This window comes from Larus michahellis, chromosome 11 (genome assembly GCF_964199755.1).
Source record: "Larus michahellis chromosome 11, bLarMic1.1, whole genome shotgun sequence".
NCBI classification, from domain to species: Eukaryota; Metazoa; Chordata; class Aves; order Charadriiformes; family Laridae; genus Larus; species Larus michahellis.
The window spans coordinates 17,941,749-17,963,123 of record NC_133906.1 but is presented as its reverse complement, the minus strand read 5'-3'; the positions used below and the strand labels follow the sequence as shown (position 1 = coordinate 17,963,123).

The following is a 21,375-nucleotide window of genomic DNA, read 5'->3' as shown; positions in this document are numbered from 1 at the left end:
CCTTTCATTCTTTTAACTTAGGTATGTTGTTTTGGTCTCTGCATAGTCCTTCCTTGTTATATTGGTTTATATTAATCCCAACACTGTTACATTTACATTCGTGTATGTGGCTATGATTTTTATATGCAATGTAGGTGGCAATTCAGACCATTCTCTGTTGCAGAGTTCCCTGCTGTGCAAGTAGAAGCCAATTTGCCTTTTTGTCTTTGAAAGATTCTTTTTTTTTTAATGACCATCATGTGATAATGGACATGTTTTCCTTCCTGATATTGAGAAATACTGATTGTAGGAAAAGGGTTCTTTTTACTTACAAATGATAATTATAAAAGCCCTTTCAAAATCAAACGTAAGTGTCTTTGGGTTGGTTGCACTGACTTTTGAATACAATGGACTGCTGGTGGATCGGTGCTCTTCCTACTCAATTTATGGCCTCTGCATAGAAATTGAGACAATACTTTACACAAGGTTATGGTAGAGACCTTGTAACCCTAGTTATTCTGCCCATATCCACAATAAAGGGGGGAGAAGGGAGGGATAATCTTCCTTTTAACTGTTTCTGCCTGATGGAACTCTTAGTAAAGGGTGGCAACAACAAGCAAGAGGCTTTCTTTTCTTTTTTTTTTTTTTCTTATTGCCATCAGCACAGAATACTGGCAATTAAAAAATTTGGTCTCCTGGCTTAGTTAAGAAACTATCTAAATGTTTGTTAAAGTAGTTCTCATTGTATAAAATAGAATTGTTTGCAAATTATTTATGTGCCTTGTCTCTTCTTCTAGGCATGTTTTCCACAAAGCCTGTGTGGATCCATGGCTTAGTGAGCACTGTACGTGTCCAATGTGTAAACTGAACATTTTGAAGGCACTGGGAATTGTGGTAAGTTGCACTGTTGTGAGCTCTTCTTCCTTCCATGCCTGAGGCCTGGAACAGGAGGAATAACTGTAGGGGAGAAAGGGAGAAGGGTGTTCCAGTACCCTACTCAGAAAGGATTTGGGGTTTTTACCAATTTCTTTGCTGCTGATAAAGCTGATTTGTTGTTGTTGTCCTTTCCCTAGTTGGTCGTTGAGAATATATTGTTATATTTCCATATATAACAATTTCTTATCTACTGGAAGTCTGCTAGGTTCTCCCTAATGTTCCGTTTTCTCAACTTTTTTCACCCCTTCTTTGTTAAATTTACTCTGTAAATCTGTTGTTCCTGTTGTGGTCTCCCACAGACAGTCTTAAATTTGTTTGCACATTAAATGCCATGCCCTAGTAGAGGCCAGCAAGCTTTCCTCAAACAGCTCGTGGCTTATGGGATCCCTGAGAACTGCTTTTGTTGACCAGTTCACAAAAGGATAGAAGTGAAAACCTCAGAAAGGATTTTTCCATCTTTCCCATATGAGGAAAAAATTATAAGGTGGGAGGGATGCCCTTTACAGAAGAAAGAAGTAAGGAAGAAAGGAGAAGAGCATATGAAGATATTGTCTAAAGCAATTTTTGCATCAAGCCAGTGAAAATAATCATGCCTGCATTTTTAGCTGTGTTTGTTGCAAATTTGCACATTTTGTAAGAAATAGTTGCAGATAGACTGTAGGCGACCTACTTTTCCAATTAATAACATACCTGGATTTTTAGAGGAGGTTACTGTAGAATTCGGTGCATGTCATCATTGCTCATGGTAGTAAACCATACAGGCACAGGCTATGATACAGGCGTATTTGAGTCCCTTTCTTGAATCTTAATCCCATTTCCTGCTGCTTTCTCCACCCCTGGAAGGTGCACCGAAGGTGCAACTTCGGATAGAACTTGCTAAGTCGTGTGTTTCTCTCCTGTGAGGACAGTCACAGCGGCTGATAGTGTGTTGTGTGATTTCACTCAATTTACGGGTTTGCTACATGTAGAATATTCACCATTGTAATGTGGAATCGCTTGTTTTTCCAGCCAAATGTGCCATGTACAGATAACGTAGCCTTTGACATGGAAAGGCTCAGCAGAGGCCAGCCAGCCGGCCGGCGGTCAGCACTTGGCGATTTTGCCAATGACAGCTCTCTCAGCCTGGAGCCCCTGCGCACCTCCGGGATGTCACAGCTGCCCCAGGACGGAGAGCTAACGCCAAGGTCAGGAGAGATCAACATTGCTGTGACAAGTAAGTTTTCTTTGGCTTCCAGTACTGTTCTATGGTTTTCCTGGTATGTGGCACTTGCTCGGCTGTCGCTCTGTGCTGCAGGGCTGTGGTGAAGGATCTCCCTGCAGGGACAAAGGTGACCTCGGTGTCTCTTAGGAGGCATATGCTCCATGTTGAAACTGGTAACTCTAGGTACGACAGTGCCAACACTTCGTTATTAATGGTATATCCATTTAGATCTGCATGCAGAGGGCACTGGGTGAACTGAAATGGCAAGAAAATAACCTTCCTGAATTTGGTAGCCAGTCCGAGCAGCTGGATTGCCAAAACCATTATTTACCTTTTCAGAATACCTTACATGCAATAATTTATACAAATGTAAATATTTAGGCTGATTACTATTTCTGCAGACACTTTTTTTTCCACTAAGAACTAGAATTCTGACATCTCTTAGCAGATAGTTTTTCTTACAAAATTTGTGAATTAAAAAGAAGTATTTGATGTGCCCACATTTGAATGTTGTCCAAGTGTTTTGTGACATAAGAAAACAGTTCCTGCACTGCTTGTAAGCTCCTATCTGTAAGAACAGCATGGGAAATTTCCACTCGCTGGATTTTACCTAGGGTTCTTAGTGTGTAGTAGCACTATAATGAATACAACATGTGTGGAATTGCATCATTTTTCCATATGCTGTACAGTCTCAATTTGATGCACGAATGGTTGTTTTTCTGGCTGAATTGCAAAAATAGAATCCATGCTGTACAACAGTCCGATTTTCTCCTTGTATTTTGCTTATGTACATCTGTGATAGATATATTGAGCTTAGTGACACTGTTTGCCACTGATAGATAGATATATATATATATATAAAAAAGAGCTAGTGTAACTGATACAGTCCACTGGAGTGTTTGTTTAGATGCTGTAGCAAAGTAAATGCTTCATTAAAAAAAATATCATCTTATGAAACACATAGTCCATATCCAGGAATGTCCTGATCTGAGAAGGAGAAATCCACATAGAAAATCTTTACAAAGCCAGCAAGTCACTTTGTCATGCAGTGTTCGACATCTGATTCACCTTGTATTCAGACTGTTGAACAGAGAGCAAATCTGTCGGCGTGCTGCTTTCCTTGTCCTGGGTGGGGGAACTCTCTACCCTAACTGAAACTTTTCACTACTTGGTTTTGCAGAAGGTGTTTTTACTGCCTGTTCCCAACTGTGGTACTGCTCTTGCACAGATGGGATGCCAGGGTAAAACAAGAAATAATCAGCAACAGTTCATTCTGACAATGTTTATAAAATAAAGCATTAGAAAAGGCTGTTCAAATGTTTGGATTTTATGGATGACACATGCATTCTTTGATGCATGAGAGTTAAACCAAAAGCCGTATTCAACAAAAGTGTTTGTATTCCGATCTATTACCATGTGCCAAATTGATCTTGAGGAGGGAGAACTTTGAATGCTGAACATTCTTTAATAGCCTTCTTTATACTACATCTTATTTTTTAATGTGTCTGTGTACACTAATGTTGAAATTATTTTTCCATATTGTATTCCTGTCTGTTAAATGGGAAACTCTAGTTATGTTTTACTGTTGAACAAGCTATCCTGTTTTTTGTTGGTTGGTTTGTTGTTGTTTTTTTTTTTAAAGTAACACTATAGCATTTATTCAGGAGGGAGGGGGCGAAGACACGGGTGTGAAAGTATGTTGGGTGTGCTTATGTGAAGAGCTGCATCTCAGCAAACGTAAACCAACCCCGACAGTCGTCTTTCTGACTTGAGGGCGGACAGAGTTTCCATTGCATTTTCCCTTGTTCCTGCATTTCCCTTTACATTGTTAAGTAACCTTTCTTTATCACTAACCCTTGGGCTCAGCCAGGAAATATTGTTGTGCCATGCTTTTTTTCCACACCTCTCTCCACTTCTTCTTTGCTAGCCTTCTCCAGTCAGTAACTCTGTGGCTAATCTCCTTCTGCTTCACCTCCTGGTGCCAGTCATGGCTTAGAAGCCTCTTGCCTTCCGCCAGTGGTGTTTGAGGGAAATATTGGCATCGCTTTGACATAAGCCTTCTCCCACGAGTGATTTCCTCCCTTTCCTTTGTCAACAGAAGAATGGTTTATTATTGCCAGTTTTGGCCTCCTCAGTGCCCTTACACTCTGCTACATGATCATCAAAGCCACAGCTAGCTTGAATGCTAATGAGTAAGTAAATATTCAGATGTTTTTATGTATTTCTGGTGGGTGTGTGTCATGGACAACATTGGGAACAAATACCAAGAGAACAGAGAAGGGGAAAAAAAATGCAGTTTTCAAGGTGTCAAATGCCTTTTCTGCTTTTTTCGAATGTAAGTCTGTAGGTTCCAGGGTAACATCTAAAGTCTCTCTTAATTTATATTTAACTGGATTGTCTGAGGAAAACTCCTTGCCAAGGGGAGACGTGGAAGGGAGAAAAGAGAGACCATTTATATTCGGGTTTTGATCAGCGGTCTGCATAAACATTAGATTTCTGCCATTAAATCCCCATGTTCAAAATTCGCCTGGCAGAGCCAGAAATTACTACCATCAGTTACCTTTGACAGTTTTCACCTCAATTTCTTAGTTGACTTCATATTAAAAAAAAAAAAAAATCTGTATTGCTAGTTGGCATGCTTTCAGCTAAGAAAAAAGGTTTTTAAATAGAAAACTACCTTTTTGCTCATAGGAGAGGGAGAGATGAAAAGGCCAGTCTTGTGACCTCTCGTTTTAGTGTGCTTAAGAATTGCAGTCAAAGGAGTGCTTAAAGACATCCACGCTTCCGTAATTTTTATAGACACCCCCAGTGCCTCCCTTCAGACAGGCTGGACAAGAAATTACTCCAGCACATGACTTCCAATCTGTTTTTAGAGTCCTGTCTGTGAGCAAGTATAAATCCGTGCTGCAGATACACTGGCTAGGTACATCTGGCTATTTTCATTTTAGGTGTAGGGAACATCTGGGCTCGTGATATATGCTTAATCATAGTTTGTTTATTTGGGGAGGGGAAAGCGTCAACATCTTCCTTTGTCTCTGGACATCTTGACCCAGCTGAGTGTCCATTAAATGTGTTGATCTCTTAGCAAAAGTGGGGTGAGATTCAAAGGCTGTCTCCTGCACAGCCTGGAAATACAGCTTTATAAATATGACTTCCTTTTTTTTGTTTTGGGTTTTTTTTTGTTTTGTTTTGAGATAAGAGAAAGAAGCTCTTTTTTGACTTTCAGTGCTCTCTGGAAAATATAGGGTGTCCTCAGTAAGATGGAAACATGTCTAATAGTCTCCAGTGTAAAATTTATACACTTTCAAGCTTATCTTCCTCAGGATGGGATTAAAACAAGTTCCCGGAGGTTTTGGTCACCAATAACCTTTGATTACCATTAATTTGCAAATCTTCATTTCCTCTTCTTTTCAGATGCTAGTTCTAAAAGGGCTTAATGAAGAAACGTTTTGGAACTTCAAATAGCCCTATCAAGTCTCCTGATTATTAGGGTTTTTTTCCCATTTGTCAAAATCTTGAAATTGCAACTGTCAGTCAGCAGCTTGGCAACATCGCTGTGGCTGAACGTAGTTAATCTGCACTGAAAAACAGCTTGGGAAAGCAGGGAGCAAGATGAGTTGTGAAACAGGAATGTCTGCGTTTCTTGGCATTTCCACATCATTAGGAAAAAGACAAAGGAACTGTAGCCCATATGGTATCATCCAGATGTGGGCACTGATAGCAGTTGCATTTCTGCCTTGCCTTGCAACTCTTCTTTTTGTTGTCTTTTGCTCAGTGGGATCTGGGTCTATTTTTACTGAAAGGACAAGCTGCCTCACATTGGCAGACAGTTTGGGCCTCCAGAGAAGTGTTTTCACAGTGATGTTCCCTTAGTACAAACAAAGGGCGTGCTGATGTGAGGAGAGATCCCTTCCCCAGTGGCAGGAATGAAAACGCGAGCATATATAAGCGTATACTTTTAGGCAGACTTATGAAAACTAGCAACCACAGAAACCAGAGCCGTCAAAAATCACCTACTTGGGTAACTGGGGTACCTACTTGTAGCCTTTAACCTCAGCTTTTCGACTGAATCCTTTGGGATCTAAGCAGCCTCCGCGAGTGCTGCTAGGTTCGACTAGTTTTAGACAGTTTAAAATGTGTGTGTGTATGACACTGATTCTTAGATTTATTGTTTCATTGACACCTTATGTTCCCCAGTGCCTGACAGCATTTCTGCTGCTGAGTATCATGCCAATTATGTGGCAGCTCCCTTTCATTGTGATTTCTATTAAATGTCATAACAGCATACCTGCTTTTTATGCTGTTCTCCATATAAAAAGCAGTGCTGGCATACGCTACGCTTGTTATGGTGGTGTTTCAAGAGGAAGCTGAGGGTTTTTTCTTATCAGAAAACAACAGTAGCAAGAATGAGGCCACATAATATGCTGATGCAAGTAAAAGGTGCCAAATATTCTCCGCATGAAAACTCCCTTAAAAACATGTCCTCATGTCCTGATCCTTTTTTTTTTCCCCTATGTCCTTCCCACAGCTTAAATATATTTATTCAGAGCAATAGTTCTGGAGTTGCGTATGTATAAATATCTAACTGTATACATACACGTTCGCGTGTATGTATATATACACACACATACACATTTTTGAATAGCTCCTGATAAAAGTAAACATTGTCTTCAGTGATAAGAAAATAAGGAACCAGCTTCTTTCTCTTGGTCTCATAATATTCCTGCACTATTACTATTAAATTCTTTAGGTTGTGATTGAAAGGAACAAAAGAAGCGTATTTTGCTTTGCTTCTTGGGGAACGGTCAGAAATTACTGTATAATTGTGTTTTCAAGTCCAAAAAGGCCCCATGTTGGCTAGCGCTACTCAGAGGAAGTTTTCAGTAGCAGATGGAGTTTCCTCAGAAGTTTAGAAGCGCTCAGACTTCTGGCTGATCCGTCTGTTTTCCTGGTCCTGTAAGAGTGACTTAAGGAGTGCAGACCCCTTTTAATGCTCTGGCTTTGTACAATTCGTCATTTCTTACTAACTTACGGGGTTTTTTTATTTAGGGGGTTTTTTAAGTATTGGCAGTATTAACTTCAATATAAATATTTTGTTCCCTTTTTTTTTTTTTTTCCTTCCCCACAGAGCAGAATGGTATTGAAGAAATGCTTTCCGGACGATTGCCTCGGAGAGAGACACCTATTTTTGTGCATCATTTATCGATCATGCAGCACAAGCAATTATTTAGTACATTCTATTTTTTCATAAAATTTGCTGATGCCAAAGCTTTGTATTAAGGAAAAAGTGAAGAAATAAAAAAACTTTAATTATGAAATCTTACTCTGTGAGAATTTTATTTTCCTTGGACTTAACTGTGTTAGTCCTTAAGTCTGACAGCCTTTTATAAACTTTACAAGGTGCTTTCTTTCCTTTGAATGATTTCATCTTTGCGGATGTGTATTCCTCTCCTTTCATTTTGGGACACGAGCTGTCAAGTGGAAATCGCACGCGGTGCCGTTCTTAGGATGCCACCCCGCGCTGGAACGACAAGCAAGAGTATTATTGGCAATCGCTCCATGCCAACTGGTTAAGGAAAAAAGCTGGGCCGAGTGTTCTAGTATACAACAGGCTTACCTTGACTCCAGCTGAGAATTAATTTGAAATAAGAACATTTTCTCCAGTTCTCCTCCTGTAACACTCCTGTGTCATGCTGGGAGGACTGGAGTGTGATTTCTGTCTTCAGGTCAGTCATTGCTGAAGGCTTGCAACGCTGTTTTCTGGGCATACAACTCGTAAACATTTTCTGTCTTTTGCTTTCACCCCACCCTTCCTTCTGATAAAAGCGAAGCTGCTCTAAACCACTTCTTCCTCCCCAACACCAAGTGAAAAAGTGGTGTTTTTCCCCCACAGTCGTCTGCGAAGCCTCCTTTCGTATTAGCGACAGGGGTTAGTGTTTCGTTCAAACTCGGCTCGTGGAAGATTGATAATGGCCTGTACTGTAAGGTAAAACCCCACGCAGACGTGTCCCTTCTTGCCGTGGCTGCTTTACTGGTGAGGAGGCAGAGGGAAAACATCTCTCATCGCCGTCCTCGCTCAGGCTCTTTCACACTCCTTTCCTTATGCAAGCGGCACCAGGAGGGATTGCACAACCCTCAGTTAAAACATGCGGCTCTGATTCGCAGCCAAATGCTAATGCTTTGCGTTAATGAGATGGGTAGACGAAGGTAACAAATCGGTAAGGAAAATCTAATTGATAGAAGTTAAAACCTCTTCTGCGCTTGTTTGTTTTTGTTGTTCTTGCATGGAGATGGAGACGTTTGAAACTTAGTGCTTTCTAATTTAATTAAACGAACAGAGAGAACCAATTTTACTGTAAGATTTAATTTTTTTTATGTACTGGGAAATAGAAGATTTAATTTAATTTTATTTTTATGTATAGGCACTTTTAGAATTTAGGAACACGGCCAGAGCCTACATTAAAATAGTTTCTTAATTCTTATCCGTCCAGCAGGCTTCAGCTGAGAAGGCAGCTTTTCTAATAAGAAATGAAGTATGTGATAGCTTTAGTACATCAAATAGAATTGTTTTTCAGTGCGTCCTTGTGAAATTTTGAAAGAAACATGAAAACAATCAATAGAGCAGTTAAGTGCGATTTGAAAGACTGGAAAACCCCATTGGACTTACTCATGAAACGAAAAAACCCTCAGACGTACCGTGTCTGAGGACTGTCTCCTTGTAAAATACAGCGTTTGTCCAGTGAGCGTTGGTGCCAGAAATGGAGGGATGTGGTTAGGGCATCACCTGGGGTATGGGCGATGAAACAAAAGGGTGATGTGAAGGGGGGGGGGGGGTTTCCACCCCTCTCTCAAGAGCAATAGTAAAATGGGTAAGTTTGCGCTTGTCTCCTGAAACAAAAATCCCTAAGTGTTTTTTAATGCCGTGGGGAGGGACAAGCAGGGACGGTGACCCAGACACAAAAGGCGCCACAGGCAGTTCCAGTTCATGTTTCTGCAGCAGAGCAGCAGCAGCAGAAGTTGAGTGATATCGGGAACAAAATGGTTGACAGGGCTTCTAGTGCATTTCCCTCCGTAGAGGATTTAAATAACCCAGGGCCATCTTTTTAATCTTTCTTTTGAGCCTCTAACAGTTGTCTGGACAATGTGTTAATAAAAATACAGACAGTATCTGCTAGGTTAATTACAGGTCAGGCTAGCAATGTAAGTTCATCCTGTTAATGAACTAAATATATTCGAAGGTGGACTCTGCACCATCCCAGAAACTCAATTTTTTGACTCTGGATGGACACAAGAAGGAGATTGAACAGTGACAGAAGAGCCGGTCCCTCTTTCCAGATGTTGGAAGGCCGGCAGAAGGGTGTTTAACAGGGTGTACAGTTCAGTGCCTTGCTGAACAGCTGGCTTCGGGGGAAGGATGCTTTATGAAATAACCCTGCTCTGTTCCTTACCCAGGAGGGTGTCTAAAACAGATTATCCGAGATAGGGAGTGCTGTGATCGGATTTCCGCATTACAAAGCTGCTGTGCCGGAGGAGCTGTGGAGGGACTGCAGCTTGTGGCAGAAGGTGGCCCTGATTAATGACCGAGGGCATTAAAATACTTTCAGGTGGAAAGGGAACACCAAGTGATGCTTCCTCCTGATGCACCTGCAGAGCTACAGCAGTGCCGTGTCTCCCAATTTTTTGGCTGAGGTGTTGTGCCCACTTCTGTAGCATCCAACAGTAGGTATAAAGATGAATTCCAGGGTATTATGTTTATTTTCAGACTCAATACAAGTTATCTGAAAAGTTCTTTTTAAGGATATAATGAAGAACAGTGGCAGAGAGCACTGAAGGATTAATTTTCATGTATTAAAACTGAAAGCAGACTTCCCGTTTGTTCCTATACCTAAAGGATCAATCTTGATCTTTCTTAATAAGTGCAAAATGGGAAGGAGAGATTCATAAGGCGAGTTTGGAACTGTAGATGTTTCTGCTTGTCCTTAAAATACATCTGTTCGGTAAGTTTATCCGCTGGACTGATGCCACAGTTTTAAAGGAGCACTAGCAATTTTCTGCCGTAAGAAGCGCGTAGCTGGGTCGCTGTGCCCTGCTGACTCCGTTTCTGTGTCTGTCAGTTGTGGGTAATGACACAGACGCGGTTATTGGAGCACCTGAAGAGCGAGTGTTTCCCAACGTACCAAGCAGCAGCTGGTTTTTCAGCACGGGGCGGGCTGCTCTGAACAGTGGAGGAGGGAGATATTTAGGAAAAGACTGAACAATGTGTCCCAAAAGCGGTATGAAAGCCAAGGGATTTGGATCTGTATGGAAACGTGCAGCCTCCCTGGAAGTGGGTGGCTTAAATTTTTTTCTATTTTTTTTTTTTTTTGCCAAGAAGCAAGAAAACATCACAGTAAATAATTTTAGAGGCGTTGGGTATATAATGCCTTTTTCCAGATTAATTTTTAAAAAATCTGTTGTCAGATGACCTGTCTGCCTGTTGATTAAATCTCCCCCTTGAGTCTGCCGGAGTGGAAGCCTGGGCGCGCACAGAGGAAATGACTGCCTGGGCTGTCTGCTTCCTACTCCCTTGTTTGATTTTTGTGTAATGAAAACAAAAGCAACACCGAGCTTTCAGAATCCCCTTTTTTTCGTTTCAGCGTTGGCTGTTCGGTGTGTAACGTTTCAGCGGGTGGAGGAAAGGGAGATGAAACGTCCAGTATCCATGGCTTATTTTGACTGCAAGCTGAGGCTCAGGCATCAAAAATCAAATGATCCTGACCCATAACACAAATTGCAGAAGAATCTTGAAATCAGTTTTATCTGGTATAATTTCAGGGTAGTTTCGGGGGTGTTTTTGTTTGATACAGGCTATGATCAGCTGGAAATCATAGGTCCAAATGTGTGTTCCCTCAAAAAATCAACGTTTTTCTAATTTATGGGGGTTTTTTTAAACCTGTAAATTTGGGAGAGGGTTCATCAGGTTCAGAAACCTATACATTGGGGTGTTCATCCTCCTCTACTGACTGCCTCTGCAAAGCATATGCTAACGCTGTAGACTTCTTCCAAGTAGCTGGGTATACGCTCCTGGCAGAATGAGCAATTCGCTCCTACGCAACGTAACTCTGCTTTCGCTCTTGTTTCAGTTAACTACAAGATCAAAAATAAATTAATTTGCCTATGAGAACTTCCCCTTCTCAGTGCGAGTGGTGGAGTGAGCGTGTGTACTGGCTTTTGGTGATAAGTGCAAAATTCATCTTCACTTTTGCTCTTTCAACAATTCTATGCATTTAATTATAACTCTAGCTTTTTATTTTTAAACTAAATAAGGTCAACTTTTTTTTTTTTCTTTCTTTTCTGAATCTCTGTCTTTTGGGTGAGTGGGGAAGGAGAAAAGCTGTTTTGGACGGTAGCAGTTGAATTCTTCCTCCCTCATACCTTTTGTAAGCTCTTTATTTCAGAATGGTGTAGGCTGGACTCAAAATTTGGCAAGGAAAGGAGGATTTAAGCACCTCAATTCTGCCAGGGCTAAAACTGTAGTCCCCTAAGGATCTTGCTCCACTGGTGCCTGGAACTGGGGGCACCTTGGTTTGCCGAGTGCCTTCTTGATGAACTTGGAAGCTTTTCAGTTGCCTCCAGTTTGGCTGGTGTGGCTGCCTGGCGTACTGTAACATGGCAGCACTGCTCCCAGCTAATTCCCCCTGGGATCGAGAAACTGAGTAATGAAACGTTCTGGCCAAGGGCCTGATCTGATAGCTGCTTTCAGAGAGAACCATTTGTACACCAGCGAGGGCTGGGCTCCTCGCAAAACACATCTGTGGGTTCGGGGAACCACGGGAACACCAGGTTTAACTCCTGCCGAGGGAAAAAATGAACATCTGTCAACAGCCACTTGGTGCTTGTTTCGCGTATCACCAGTGTTGGAGAAGAGGGTTGGGTCTCCTTTGGGTCTGTGTAAGGAAGCGCATAGTTTCTAGAAGGCGACTCCGGGTGGATGGAGGTTGCTGAGCTCTGGAGGAGGTCAGGGTCTCAGCAGCATCAGTGGGATGATCCTTGGTGACCTCCTCGCTCATCCTCCTCATTCCTTTCCACCTCGTGCGGGCGTGCTTTGTGCCGGTGCGTGGCATGGGGACCTGGGCACCGACCAAAGGGTTTTGGGCTTCTCGAGGAAGCTCGTGCCTGCTTCCCAAGGCTGTAAATCGACAGCAAGCACCGAGCGCAAAACTCTGGCCTGCCCCAGCCTTGCTCAGACTTGACCTGTTTTACCTGAAAGAACCATTTGAGGTGGGATTGTTCGTGCGTGTGGAAAGCCGTTGCTTTAAACTGGCAGGGGAGCACACAAACTGTTTAGGTGAACTATTTCATATGGCTATTACTGGTTTGCGTTAAAGGGCGGCTATTTTTTCTGGGCATACTGTGTTTGCGGCCAGCAGCTGTGTATGAGGATGCTTAACTCAGTTCTTAACGTTGTTCACGTGTGTTCCTAATGAGGTTTTGTTCTACCTCTTGTAGGCAGTCACTTCTTTCATCGTAACTCTCTGTCCCCTCGAAGCCTGGTCTACGAGAGCGAGTTCTCAGCCATCGAGCCCGCCTTGGACATGTACGACGAGAACAAAACCTGAAAGGAATCCATGCTCCTTCCTGGCCCTCTTTCCGTTTTTTTCATTTCTCATTCCTATTGTTGTGTACTCTTTCCATGGATCTCCTTTGTCTGAAGAAGAGCTGCTTTTTCCAGAACACGAACCCGCCTTCTCGATTGCAAAGACGGAAGACCGGCTGTGGTGGTTTCTGAGGGTGGCATCTTTGAGCTGACGAAGAGTTGCGGGCAAGCAAGGTTGTCTGATGGAAATTGCTGAGTAACAGCATGGGGAGCTGTGTCGGTCCAGCCGCGGCGATGCAGAAGAGGTTTTACGGTGGTCCTAAGAGTTTGTGTTGTAACTGCAAATGCCTCTCTTACACAGGCGTCTGCTGTTTCCAGTTTTTTTAATTGTCCAGATGGTTGGGCAACGTCAGAAAGGGAACTGGTTGTAGAGGAGATGGCCAGTGACTGGTAAAAGCACTCGTATATCTCGGTCAACCCATAACCTTACTGTGAAATAGCCCCTTCTGAAAGGGACCTTTATAAGTGCATTGAGTTTCCTACAACCCGCGTAACCCCGGGCAATAGCGAGCCAGTCTGACGTTAAAGCTGCGGAGAGGACCTGCGTTTGCAGAGAGATTTCAAGGAACTTGATGCTTGGGTTTTTTTCTCCAATGCAATTGAAGCAGGAGAAAAATGGCCTACACAGAATATCCTTTTGGTCCTTCCGTGTGCTCAAGTCGAGTGAGTCTCTTTCTGTAGAGAGGACATTCACAGAACCAGCACTTGATCTACCTGAAAACCATTAGACTTTTTGAAATATGCAGGAATCTAATTAGCTTTCTCACTTAACTTTGGGGGGGGGGGGAGGGGTTAAAAAAAGTCCACTGATTTTTTCACTGAGGTTTTTTAAAAGCCAGCATGTTGGCATTACAGAGAAGAAAAGAGGTAAGCTTCTTATCCCGTTCTCCCATTGGGATCTGCAACAGTTAAATAACAAACACATTCTCTGAGCCGTGCCCTTTCCCACTGACATCAATAACGGGAATGCAGAAAGCAGCAGAAGAAAGGAAAGCAGCAACTGCTTTGACGCTCTGCAGGAAAACTCAGTTTTTAGCGGTGTGTGGCAAAAGCGGCGGGGAAATGAGTATTGCTTGCAAGCTTCTGAAAGAGCAATGCAGAAACGGAGAGCGAGAGAGGAGCCTCTGGAGTTAAGTCGTCCACGACGTTCCTCAAATGAGCAGACGTGGAGGAGCGAGCGCTTCTGCTCCACCTTTTCCTACCGGACAATGCATCGCCGTTTAATGAATGTTCGGCTTTTTTCTCCATTGCAGTCTGAGTTACCGTAGGTGTAGAAACGCATTTGTGTCCTTGTAACGTGAAACAAAGCTTCACCCTCTGTGTAGGAATCTTGAGAAATCAGTTAAGCCAAAAAGAAAGGTAAGACATACCCTGCCACGCTTTAATTCCATCCGCTTTTGCTACAAGCGGGGGAATTTTCCCTCCTTTATTATGTTTTCTAATTGTATAGCAGTCTGCTTACGTATATCCTTACCTGAAGTGTGGTTCAGCTGTCTCTTTAACACAGATGTTTAAGAGAAAAAGAAAAACCCAGCTCTGTAAAATGAGGAAATGATCCTCTTTGCCGGGCGTGCTTTGACTTTTGTTGCTGTGCGTCAGCTTTATTTAATCTGATAATTCAGGAGTGGGTGGTGGGAGGCTTTTCTCATAATACCCACGTTCGTATTTACCGAATGCGCTTTTATTGTCATTCAGCTCGCTCTAGAAATACGCTGAGGCCCCCAACTTTTTAAGAGCACAATTTTAACGCCCCCTTTCTCCTGGTGAAGTGGCTTTCTCCAGAAGTGAAGGTCGCAGAAAATGCCAGCCGGTGGCTGGAGCGACAGCGGGTCGCGGCCGGCATCCTTCCTCTCCTTGCGGATGTGCGAAGCAGGGGCAGCTCCCGGCGAGCCGGGGCACAGCTCCTCAGCCCAGCTCCTACGGGGCCGGTACAGCGCTCGGGGGGGTGGCAGAAGGGCTGATTGAGCAACCCCTGTTTTCGTAATTACATCCGCTGAGATGCCAGCAGGCGGGCACGTGAGAGTGGGGGACTTCTGAAAACAAGCACCCAAGAGAAAAAAAAAAAAATCACCACCTTTCAGGGATGTTATAGGGCTTGTTTTGAGCCGCGGCGGGCAGTCGGGTCGCGATAAACTGACAAACCCCTGGGGGTTGATGGTTAAATACAAACCGCCTGCCCTGGGCCGTGCGCCCCGGCCACTGGCACCGTGGCAAAGGCATGAGCTGGGCAGAGCACGGATGCTCCCACAAATCCCTCATAGGGGCTGCCTCAACCCCATGCAGGGATTCGCCCCAAGGCCACCGGGAACGTCACCGGGGCACAGTTTTGGCACAAAACCAGAACTGATGGTTTTTCAGCTCCAGATGAGATCGTTTGCACCAGCTGTGCACCAGAGTGTACAGGAAAGCTAGAAAAGGCATAGAAATTAGAAACATTAGAAACTACAATGCCCCTAAAGACAAAATAATAAATAACATCATTTGTATTTTGTTAAATCTCCTTATTTCCAACCTAACATCTTGGTTTTAAGCAGGGCGAGGGAAGGTTTGCCTCTGATTGTGGAGATCAGGGTCTGGCACAGTGATATAAAAATGGAATCGTGCTGTAGCATCTTGGATAAGGGAGCTGACGATTATAATTGACATCCTGGATTTGGAAGATCTTGCAACACTGGAAAAATGAAAAGCTAGTTCAAACAATTGATCCCTACGTGCGTGCTGGGACGTGCCGTAGCAGGCATTCCTCTACTTACTCATATTTAGGATGGGCAGGAGGCACCACAGCAACATGGGTGATTTTTCTGGGCTATGCTGGTAAGTTTGAGGTTTTCCTTTTAATATTAATCAGTATATACAAAAAAAAAAAGCTTGATGAGCATCGTTGTTCTTGTTCTGCCGCAGTGGTGCTGTGTGTGGTTGAGTCATTTCATAGAAGTAAAATCTACTGCGATCTACCAGGAACTGTAAGTGCCAGTAACTTGGAAAGTCATTTTTAAGGTTAAAAAAAAAGAGAAATGCTTTTTAACGGAAAACATTAATTTTATGACTTCTACATATAAAAAAAAGCTTTTATCTCCAAGCGTTTCCCTAAACTATTTAAACACTTCACCTTCTCTTTCCCAGTCTCCTGTTCTATGAAAGATTTGCATGTTCCCGTAAGACGTTTGTAAAAATCAAGGTTTGCTTGTGTTCTTAGAGGATAATTGCCAGTAAAAAAAAACAAAACAGACTGTAAGTGTGCTTTTTACCTATAATACTAACATTAAGTATTAAATTTGAAGCATGTTAAAGTTTACTTAACGACACTCACGATTACTCCCTCCAGCGAGCTCATGTGTTGGTATGTTTGCACTGTCCCCTTGCTTCTAGGATGCTTGCCTTGGCACCCGAGGATGCTGTAGGAATAGCCGCATAGCCTACGTAAGCCAAACAACAACCAAAAATACTTAAATAAATGTGCTTAGGACTATGTTATGAGAATTCCGCACATCTTCCGTTTTCTTTAAACATGCTCATGTAAAACAGCGCAAAGGCCTGGGGGAGCCAAGAGCTTTACCAGCCACTGGAGAGCAGAGGGAGGTCTGCAGGAGGCAAGGGTCACGCTGGGGCTCCAGGACTCATTTAGCCCAATTTAGGCTTGAGATAATGCCACAGTTGTGGGTCGTGAGCTGAAGGATGAAGGCACTGGGGTTGAGCTGCAGTTCGGGCAGCTGTGCAGCCTGGTTACTGGGGAGTGACTTGGCTTGGTTGTTGAAAAGTATGTAATTTTTTTGCTTAGCTAATAGTCATCTGGTTTTTGCTGTGAAGAAAGTAGCACGGCACCGCACACGGCGGGGCGAACACGAGAGCCGGGGGGAGAGGAGGGCAGGGGGGCTCGGGGCCGGGACCCCAGGAAACACCTTGAACTTCACGAGCGAAATTTTTGCTCCTTTTTCACCCCGTGTTACACATCCGTACGTGACCTCGTTTCCCAACCCGGGCTGTGCAGAAGAGTGCGTGACGTGCTGTGACAGCTTGCATATGCGTTGTTATATTTAAAGATATCTTTGCTCTTTTCTCCCCTTCCCCGCGAGCCTGGCTGCGCCGCAGGGTACTGCCCCAAGGGCAGCCGCTGCTCCGGCACGCTGGGTGGAAACCGCTGAGCGGGGCAGGGGCTGAGAGAGGAAAGATGCTCCGATTAACCAGACTGAGGGGAAATCGGGAGAAAGGTAGACTGTACTTGTGCGGGTCGGTGCGCGTTTCTGCTTTGTTTCCACTGTCTTTGAAATAACGGAGAGAAAAAGTGGTACCTGCTACCCCTTCCTCCTGGGATGCAGTGACAAGAGTAGGGATGGGGATGGGGTTTGGCTCCCGTTGCAGGGCCGTGGTGCTTCGTAACCCCCGATCGGTGATGTCCTGACCTGTTGGCCAAAACCCTGGCCTCGCAGGGGCCCGTCAGGTTCCCCTGGTGCTTGTGAAGTGCTTTGAGGGGGGAGGAAAGCCACTGGCATTGATCCTTTCATTCACCTACTCTTTTTAAAGGCCTGTAACGTTCCCAAACACTCCTAATTTTCCCCTATTAATCTCTGCCCTTCCACCCCATCAACTATTACTAGTTTCCTTCTCCTCCCGAGAGCCAGGTGAAGATCCCCGTTGTGCCGGCACTGCCATCCACCCAGCCTCCAGCATCTTCCCCGTCACCGTGCCGGCCAGCCCCTCGAAGGGGATTCATCCCTCCAAACCAGCATCCCGGTCCGTGGGAGCACGGAGGTTCCTGGTGGGTCATTCTCGGCCAAAGCAGGCTGTGTGGGACGTGGGATGCTGTGGGATGCGGGCTGCCGTCGTGGGATGCTCAGTCTGTGGATCCCTGCGTGGAGCATCCTTTTGCTCCTCAGCCCGCTGGCCTCGTGGAGAAGCCCAGATGAACTGAGATGGATGAGTAACGTCCGAACGTTTATTCTTTTTATGGGGATACTGTCCCAGGGTCCCTGGACATGAGGGCCCTGCGGTATAAGGTGTTGCCCCAAAATAGCCCCTTCCCTATAGAGTTATTAAGTATTAATATTCCTGCAAAGTAAGAAGTAATAGGGCTTTATTGAAAGTTGAAGCTATTTAGGGTGATTTCGTGGCAAGGCTGAGGCGTAACACGCGCCAGTGTCATACAGCTGGGACTGGGGTTTTGCAGCCCAAAAATCTACTGGACACTGGAGGCTCCCTCGCTCCTTCTGGGCTATTCCCTTCTCTGCTTCCATCCACCTGCAGCTCGCTGTGGCTGAGACCCTCAGGAGCAAGACAGTTTTTAACCTTTGCCCTGAGCTCAGCCGTGTGCATTTGTGGCATCGTTTGCCTCTTTTTTTTTTTTTTTTTTTTTTTTTTTTTTTTCTGCTTCCCACGTCCTCCGGGCCTCGCCTTTGCCTGGCTCTGACTCGGTCTCCAGCTGCCTGAACCCCTCAGGGGGACAAGAGACGCTAATTCCCAACAGAGCAGCTCTGCTGGGTTGTGGTAACAGCATCTGATGGTTAGATTTGCTCTTGATCTACCGTGTCCCAGGTCTGTAACACCCTCTGGCTGTCTCGGGCAGTAAAGGCTGTATCTGCCCGCAGCCTTTGCTCTTACCTGGGCTGCGTTCGGGGGGATCTCACAGAAAACAGCTCAACAGCTCAGCATGGGAAAGGCTGGGCTTGAAAATAAAGCTGATGCCCTTTGCTGCTCTCAAGCCAGGAAAGTTTAACAGGGCGTTTGGGGTTATTAAAGTGAAGCTCCTCTTCCCGCGTCGCAGCCAGCGAGGCAGCGTCCCAGCCCGTCACCCACCTGGGCTCGCTTTGGGCTTGCACTGGAAGGCGCTACACGGGGAAAAAAAAGCCTTCTCGGTTGCCACCGTATCAGCAGGTAGACTTTTTTCCACCCTGTACGTCCAGACTTAACTCCCAGTGCTGGTAAGATCTGTCGCGCTAGTCCTGTAAAGGGGGAATAACCTTTCTGAGCAAACTGAGCGATAGCATCGCTCTTCTGCTTACCCCGTCAGCCCTGCTGCAGTTTGCGAGTTGATGTTAAAGCCTAAAAGCTTCTCTATAGGACCGTGCCTATTCGGGATCACCTACTCGAGGCCACGGCTAACTATGCACAGAATCCACCGAAACGGGATCGTTTCATCCCAGCAGAGAGGGAAGACCCCAGCCTTTGGCCTCGGGAAACTGCAGCAAACAACAACCAACTAAAAAAACCAACAATTTGGGTGCGTGTAAAATGAACAGTCTGTTTCAGCTGGTTTGCTGCAAGGTGGACCGCACCGGTGTCTCCACATCACCTAAAAATGCCAGCAGCTCCCGGGGGTCTGGCCGAGGGACGGGGATGCTGCGGGGACACGGGCGCGATGGGGGGGTGCGGTGCCCTCCCCACAATTGGATCCTCCCAGCCCTTGTGAAATTGTAGCTTGACAGCAGCAGAACTTCTTGACATGTTTCGATGTAAGTATAACACTGTATTGTAGTTACGTGGTATATGCCAATATGTTAACAGTGTATACCGATTAGTTAGGGTTTGCTAATGTACTACATTTCAATAAAAAGCAATTTAAAAATACGGAGTTTGTGAGCTTGGTGTCTCTCAAAATACAGGAGGATGAGAGCATCGCCCAGTGACTCCAGTCCCTCCTGTAGTTCTTATATCTATAGAAGACATTCCAGGCCCGGCTTGATGAGGCTCTGAGCGACCTGATCTAGTTGAAGATGTCCCTGCTACTGCAGGGGGGTTGGACTAGATGGCCTTTAAAGGTCCCTTCCCACCCAACACATTCTATGATTCTATGATATCTTAGAGGACAGTGTAGAACGACATTGTCAAAAGATCCATTTTCAGAGAGGATTTTTCCCACTCTGCAGTAAACATTGTTTTATTTTGCTATACTAGTGCCTAGGAATCCCAGGCCATTAAAGGCCACGTGGTTCAAAGTGGCTTATGAATATACATGAGCCACTAATCCACCTTCCCACAGCGTTTTGCCACCTGAAAGATGGCACCTAGCGAGGAGGAGCAGAGATAGAAACGCAGGGAAGGACCTTTCAGCACCTCCTCGAAGCCTTCCCGCAGCACATCCAGCCTTCAGAACCCGGCGTGCTGCTCCCAAGCACAGCCACGGCATCAGGTTGGAGGCAGAGCCTTAAAAGCTCAGCCAGCTAATAAATATTTACCTCACAGTAGTGTACAAAGGCTCCAGCTGGGATTAGGGCGCTGCACTAACACAGAAGATAGATCATCCCAGGGTTAAGGGATTTACAGCCTAAAGAAAACACGGCATTCCCGCCTTCCTGGGAGCTGGGCAACAAGCGCAGGGATGGTAGATGTCAATATTTTCTGCTGTAGTAACACTTTCAGAGTTTGTGGGGGGACTCTCTAATGGTTGTTAAAACAAGGATAGCGATTCACTAAATCACTGGGAAGCTGCTCCGCGGCCAAGAGCTGAGAAGGAACCGCATCTCCCGCTCTCCTTTGCTGCAAAGACTGCCCTTGGAGTTGATCACAAGCCCCATGTGGGATCCAGAGCTGCAAAACAAGCATGAAAATGGAGCTGGCTGCCAGGAGGGGGATGCCGGGACCCCCATCCCAGCGTGGGCTGGCTGACGCGGCCGAGATGCTGGTGGTACCCAGTGGGGCGTGTGCTTCACTGCAAAAAGGGGAAAGGAATTCCCGTCTGCCCAAAGGGGAGGGGAAAGCATCGCCAGCCTGGGCAGGAGAGCTGGACGTGTCCCCAGTGTGCCGGGGGCCGTACCCCCTGCAAAGCTGCGCTGGGAGCTCGCTGCCAGTAAATCATGGAATCATAAAATGGTTAGAGTTGGAAGGGACCTTAAAAATCATCTAGTTCCAACCGCCTGCCCTGGGCAGGGACACCTCCCACAAATTACTGCATGTAAAATGGGAGGGAGCATTTAAATAATCTGTGTTTCCGTGGGTCCCACAGGCTGGACAGGAAGATTTTTCATTTGCCTGGTGTAAAGAGAACACAAAGCACTGGGAATGGCGGGAGAACAACTTACTGCAGACTCTCTCCATCTTTGATAACGAAGAAGATATCACAAGAAGAAGATACATGCAAGCGACATGTTTCCCGGAAGGACTTCCAGATCCTGGGAGAGAAATGGGGAGCTGGTGGTAAGAACTTTTTACCCTTGGGAGAGAGGGAGGGAGGGAGCGAGCGAGAGCTCTGTTGTAAAACAACTCTCTGCTCCCTTTTCAGACATACACACGTCCGAAATGTGTACAGTATTGTCAGCATCACGTTACAGACGTAACACTGGGCAAATGTATTTGGGGGGGGAAGTTTATGAGCAGTAGATGTCAAGGAACAGCCTGCTTAGGATGCTCCTATTAAGTAAAACATAAAACCTTTAAAGCACATTACTCTTGTCAAATTGGAGCTGCCCTGGCAAGGGTCTTTTCAGTCTCTTCAGAGGGACTCTTCAGAGGCTGAGGGCTCAGCGAATGCCTCTGCAGCCCCCAGACACCCAGAGGCAGAGGAGATGAACCCCAACTGCCCACCGAAGCGGTACAGGGAGGCGGCCCTGTCCGCCCTCCGCGCCGCGGGGCTCGAACTCGTGACCTCGGCACTGCAGAGCCGCGGCCCTCCCTCCCGCGCCACGGCGGTCCC

At 45.3% G+C, this 21,375-nt stretch overlaps 1 protein-coding gene across 3 annotated transcripts in view; it reads left to right on the top strand.

Moving 5' to 3' along the window:
• RNF130 (ring finger protein 130) overlaps window positions 1–14,800 on the top strand; it is a 51,230-nt gene extending 36,430 nt beyond the window's left edge. Inside the window, exons 6-9 of one of the 3 annotated variants that reach the window (XR_012589455.1) lie at window positions 777–873; window positions 1,924–2,128; window positions 4,044–4,308; window positions 7,245–7,434. Coding sequence is in view for 2 of the 3 variants with exons in the window: in XM_074603602.1 (XP_074459703.1) it covers window positions 777–873; window positions 1,924–2,128; window positions 4,215–4,308; window positions 7,245–7,260 (412 nt within the window). In the remaining variant the exon portion in view is untranslated. Of the gene's footprint in view, window positions 1–776; window positions 874–1,923; window positions 2,129–4,043; window positions 4,309–7,244; window positions 7,435–12,604 lie in introns of those variants that run through there. The other 2 variants (XM_074603602.1, XM_074603603.1) reach the window with 2 other exon arrangements.
• The last annotated feature ends 6,575 nt before the right edge of the window (window positions 14,801–21,375 follow it).